Genomic DNA, 6,169 nt, shown 5'->3' with positions numbered 1-6,169 from the left:
CCTTCTATACTTTTGGGCTTCAGCAGATTCAGTAAGAGCAACCACCCAAAACCCTTGATTCCCAAATTCCCAGCCCAGTGATTAATGAAAGACATTTCTGGATGCAGTGGTACACACTTATAGTCCCACTACTCAAGAGGCTGAAGCAGGGATACTGTTGGAACCCAGGAGTTTGAGGCAAGCAGGGGCAACATAGTGAGACCCATCTCAAAACAAATCCAAAACAAACAAAAAGCCCCACAAACATTGAAATCAGACCTACTCCTAATTCAAGGGCTGTTTAATAGTTGTGCTGTAGAGAGTCTGTCTCTAAATAAATAAATAGGCTGGGGATGTAGCTCAGTGATAGAGTATCCTGGGTTCAATCCCCCATATGACAAAAAATAAGTAAATAAAATTATATTACAATGAATGGAATGGAAGAGACTGTTTATAAGTCATTTCTGTAAGGACTTGATTCCAGAATTTTTATAGAATTCTTACAACTGAACAATAAAAACAATCCAATTAAAATCGGGAAGATGTTTTAAATAGTCATATTTTCGAAGCAGGTATACAAGTGGCCAGTAAACATATGAAAAGATTTCCAACATCATGAGTTATTAGGGAAACAAAAATCAAAATCACAAAATACCAATTCACACTCACTAGGATGGCAGTAATGAAAAAGACAATAAGTATTAGGGAAACTGGGACTCTTCACATACTGCTGGTAGGAATGTAAGATGATGCAGCCACTTGGAAAAATTTGGTACTTTCAAGAAGAGTTAGACATAAAATTACCACATGACCCAGAAACTCCACCTCTAGATATACACCCAGGAGAAATAAAGACATAAAAGCTTATGTATCAATGTTCTTAGCAGCCATAAAGTAAAAACCCAAATGTCCACTAATGATGAATGGACCAACAAAGCATGGTCCATTCATACAATGGAGTATTGTTGGCAATAAGAATAAAATCCTAATGATACAACATGGGTGACCTTGAAGACATTATGCTCAGTGAATGAAGGAGAGGGTCTTGAGATGGGGCCAGAGCAGAGAGTAATTGCTAATGGTTTAGGGTTTTGTTTTGGGCTGTTGAAAATGTTCTAAAGTTAGACTGTGGTGATAGTTTCATGAATACACTATAATCACTGAACTGTACACTTTACATGAATTTTCTGGTATGTGCAGAAAGATAGCATTTCTGTTTTAGAAACAAAGGAAATTTCAACGTGTCTGTCATAATCAGGAGTTGCTGCTAATTTAATGGGAGTGATAATGGTATTATGGGATGGGTTTACAAGTCCTCATCTGCTATAGATGGAAAATACTCTTCAGAAAGGTTTATGATGTAGGTACCCCACATCATGAGTTATGGCCATACACTCTCCTCATCTCTCTGAGGGTGACAGTGACCACACATCTGGAGTAGGATTTACTTCCACCCTGACACAGACAGGTGCTAGGCAGGGCATGGAGAAGATAGCAGAACCTAATGGCAAGGGCTGGATATGGGAGGAAAAAGGCCCTTTTATTATTCGGGGGTGCTATAAACAGAAGCTGGATGCATGCTAGTGGGTCAGAGTCCTGCTGAGGCTCTGGGGCACTATGCATGGGCAAGGAAGCCAAGGGGAGCCCTCCATATGAATATAGTACCCAGGGGCCTTCTTCCAGGCCACCTGATCTTTCCTGCCACTGCTTGCCTGGAGGTGAACCTTATACCAAAGGAAAACGAGTCCGGGACAAGTCAGTCAGCATCAGACTTGACATACTCTGGAAAAGAATAGTGTTCAGAGCAGTGATTATGTCACATTTATTCAAGGTCCACCACTAAACGGGTACCCAAAGACATGAAGATTAGACAATTACTAACGGGTAATCTGAAGAGAGGAAAAATGCCAAGCAGCAGAAACTCTTTTAAGAACAATCCCTATGCCTACCTTTATAAATAAGAGAACTGGAAGTTCCTTCTCTTTCAGAAAATCCTTTTTGACCAATCAAGTTTACTCAACACAGATATGGGTGGGTGGAAGCTTGAAACATGGCCCCCCAAATATATCCACATCTTAATCCCTGGCACCTGTGCATGTTACCTTATATGGCAAAAGGGACCTTGAATATACTATTAAGGATCTTCAGATCATCCCGGTAGGCCCAATATGACAACAGTCCTTATAAGAGGAAGGAAGGAGGGCCAGTGTCCAAGAAGGCAACATAATGAAAGAGAGGGGGATTCATCCTGAAGAAGGAGGAAGAGGTTACAACCCACAGAATGCAGGTGACTACTGAACCTGAAAAGGTCAGGGAAACAGACTTACTCTCAGCATCTCCAGGAAGACCCAGCCCCAACCACAGCTTGATTTCAGCTGAGTAAAACCAATTCTGGACTTCTGACTTCCAGAACTATAGAAGCTTCTTTTGTTTTAAGCCACTAAGTTTGTAGGCTTTGTTACAGCTCCAGTGGGTAACTAATACAGATGTGACCAGCACTTGGAAGTTATTAATAGACAACATACATTTGGCCTGGAGAAGGGCAGGGAAAGGAGGGAATGTGAGACGCAAAGCCTTTAGCTAGTGACAGGCTGCAGCATGGAGTGAGGTGAGGAGCAGGCTGAATGCTGAAGATAAAATCCTTCCATGACTTAACATAGCAGTTGGGAAGGGGATCTGTGATTAGAGCCTTCAGGGCCAAAAAAGCTGGACTTTCTGTAAGTCTCTGGATAAACTATCACCAGGATCTCTGAATTCAGGTAGAAGTATGGGCCCTGAGGTTGGGGCCTCAACTACTCAACTACTGAACATTTATTTCTTTTGACTAAGCATGGGCCAAGTTCAAAAGCTGAAATGATGGAAAACACAGTTCTTGTCTTGAAAGGTCTGCTAAGAGTGAATGGCAGTTTCCCTATCCTGGGATCACTGACATGCTCAGCCAGGTGGCTGTTGTGGGCACTTTCCTGTGCCATGGAGGATTCGTGAGCTCCACTTGCTAGAGGCCAAGAGAACCCTTCCTCCCCTGAGTCACAACAACCTGAAATGTCTCTACACATTGCCAGATGTCCCCTGCAGGGCAAGAATGCTGCCAGGTTGAGCAAGCCCAGCTTATGGAGTCTAGCAAGGAAGCTGACCCATGATTACAAACCAATTTTTCCCTGGGATTTGCATAGGCAGCTCTTGTGAGATGGAGGAGGGAAGACGGAGTGGGAGGCAGCAGGAATAAAAGGTAAAGAAACAATGTGTGTAAAGGTGCTGAGCGAAGACTCTCAAGTGTGCTCTCGTCCCATAGCAGTTAAGAGGAACATAAGCTTCTTTGGGGCAGACTCCTGTATGGTAGTGATCGGACACTGACATTTCAGGAAGACTGCTACCTGCTCCTGTTTCTGCATGAGGCAGTGCACCAATCTGCCAAAAGGCTCCTCAAACTGAGGAGCAAGCTGGCTTGCCTGGGGTGACCTCGAATTATACACTGTTTTAATTTCTACTTTGAGAAAATAAGCGGTGGAATTAGATGGTCTCCCAGGCCTAGTTCTGGGACTCTTAACATTTTATATAAATATATTTTGTCATTTAAAAAAATGCTATGAAGGGACAATTTATATACCATAAAATTAATTCATTTTGATAACTTTTTGCAAAGTCGCTGAGTTGTGCAGCCATCACTGTAATCCAGTTTTAAACACTGTTTTCCTTTCACTGGTTCTGACAGTTTTAAAGCTCATGGCCTAGGTAACAAAGGAGAGCAGGCAGAACCCCCCTTACATTTCTGAGCACTTAAACCATCACTTCCTCCTCACCATGGCTTTTCCCTGTTTTCTGGGTTAGGGTTGTTGCAGATGTGTGGAATTTCTTTTTCTAAATCAAAGGTGTGTGATATAAAAGATCTCTTTTTTATTTTGATAAAAGCACCATGTGCTGGCTTGGAAATGCTCCTCGCACACAGGCACATACTCAGATTCTTTGTTATAATCAGCTAGGCATTTACAGAAAGAGTACTAGGGGATTCATTTTCCAATGAGTGTTTGTTACCTTGAAATTGTGGAGAACTGCTCAAGTATGCAGATGAAAATATGGTGTGGAATGGCAGCAAATGCACAACTCTCTATGGAATTCACCTTTAACATATTTAGAGGATAAGTAATGCCACGGGGGCGGGGAGGAGGGTAACAGCAGTGGGGGGGATCACCTATGGGGTCATCCTGATTCTCCCTCAGTAGTTATTCCCCATTCTCTGCAGATACTGCAGTACTCTTTGCCCCAGTACCCAGACCTGCCATCTCTTCACCCTGTCACTCTGTGCAGTGGGTCCTGGACAGCCTTTCTGGGGCTCCTCACTAGCCAAGCATACACCATCACTCCCCAAGGGCCACTTGGTTTCCCTGTTAAGTCATGTAATCTGATTTACATGTCAGTAGGGAAGGAGGTACAGGAAGCCCTTCCCTGTGACTGTGAAGCTTGAAACACTCCTCAGTTCCCATGGTGGAGCCTATAGTGTTGGTGGAGGTTTGAGCTTTGGCGAAAGCTTTTCCCACACTGGCTGCACTGGTATGGCTTCTCTCCAGTGTGAATCCTCTGGTGCAGTTTCAGGGTCGACTGCCGTCCAAAGCAGTTTCCACACTCTCCGCAGGTGTAGGGTCTCTCTCCTGTGTGCACTCTCTTGTGTCGCTTCAGTTCTGAATTCCATGTGAAGCTTTTCCCACAGTCATCACATTTGTAAGGTTTCTTCGCGGAGCGGGTTGACTGGTGACCAAGACGCTGCAAGCGACTGCTCAAGCTTCTTTTAACTCCTTTACTCTTCTTCAGCTCTCTCAGGGGGTGACTTTTGAGGGGGCTGCTGATGTATTCCAATTCCCTGCAGTGTCTCTGGTAGTGAACAAACGGCTTCTGAGCATTTGGGGGGCTTACCTGCCTCCGAGACAACCGGGGCTCACTCATGTTTGCCCCTCGTGGCTCAGGGCTCTGCAGACCATTCCCTTTGGATCTGCCAGTTGACACTGCACATGGCTTTGCTCCTTTAGCTCCTTCCTGTTGTGGATTTTCCTTGTTGTCACTCCTTATTTTGGGGGCCTCTATAATTAGAAAGAATACTCTTCATTTTCTGCACTTAGAAGAAAAAAATGTCAGTAAAAGAGATATGAAATGTACAGTGTGGATTCTCAAAGATGCCTCTGCTGGCAACTTGCATTAAACTCCTGAGGGTGGGTACTCACTAACAAGCAGGCTCCCAGCCATCCCCCTGCTGAGTCAGCATCTCTGAGGCTTGGACCTGCAAATCTGTACAGTAATAGGCTCCTGGGATGTTCTGATTTATATTAGAAACCAAGTTCTCCAATTCTTTTCCTCTTTCCTAAGTTTAGGAAAAAAGGAACAGGGAAAAGGAAACCCACTGGAACTGAGCATCAGCTAATGGATGAAAGAAGGAAGGGAGTTGACATTTATTTATTTTCTTTTGATGGGGTCTTGCTATGGATGCTACTCAAGCTCCTGAACTGGAGCAAGCCTCCTTCCTCAGCCTCCCAGGTAGTTGTGACTCCAGGTGAGTACCAATGTGCCTGGCTGAGAGTTGCAATCTTAGCATTGCAAACAGTTATCTGGACAAATACTCCTCATTTACATGAACATGATCAAAACCCTCTTCAGAGGATGGTTAATCCAGTGACTGTTTTCTGTCATTACAAAGGTGATAGCATGACTAGAATATGGTCTAGATGTGTATTCTGGTCACAGAAACTTCCCACCATGGACTGCCAGGACTGAGGATCAGGATGGAAGTGCCCTGGCACAGCTCTTAGGAAGCTGCGGATATTGAGCAGGGCTACCCAATAGGAGCTATTCTGAGGTGGAGAATTTGTGTGTGTGCTGTTCAACAGGGTGGCCACCAGCCACATGTGACTGTGAGGCTGCTAGTATTTGATATGTGGCTAATATACCAGAAGAACTGGATTTTTAAATTTAATTTAATTTTAATTAACTTAAATTCAAGTTTAAATAAGTAGCTCAAACAAATACAGTCAATTGATCATCAAGGTTCTTAAGATAATTCAGTGAAGAAAGAATCATGTTTTCAATAAATGACATTGGGAGCACTAAATTTCCACAAGCAAAAGAGTGAAATTGGATTCTGCTATTTGTCTCCCCATCACCAAATTAACATGCCGACAATCCATAGTGCAGTGGTGCTGGGACA

General features: G+C 43.6%; 1 protein-coding gene across 1 annotated transcript in view; it reads right to left on the bottom strand.

The window, feature by feature from the left end:
* Positions 1 to 412: 412 nt before the first annotated feature.
* Positions 413 to 6,169, bottom strand: part of Znf174 (zinc finger protein 174) — a 25,648-nt gene continuing 19,891 nt past the window's right edge. Inside the window, exon 4 of the mRNA XM_005337748.5 lies at positions 413 to 5,051. Coding sequence (XP_005337805.1) covers positions 4,450 to 5,051 — 602 coding nt within the window. The 3' untranslated portion in view covers positions 413 to 4,449. The remainder of the gene's footprint in view (positions 5,052 to 6,169) is intronic.

Source organism: Ictidomys tridecemlineatus, chromosome 10, assembly GCF_052094955.1.
Source record: "Ictidomys tridecemlineatus isolate mIctTri1 chromosome 10, mIctTri1.hap1, whole genome shotgun sequence".
Classification (NCBI taxonomy): domain Eukaryota; kingdom Metazoa; phylum Chordata; class Mammalia; order Rodentia; family Sciuridae; genus Ictidomys; species Ictidomys tridecemlineatus.
Note: the sequence above shows the minus strand (reverse complement) of the source record. Positions and strands in the feature narration are given on the sequence as shown.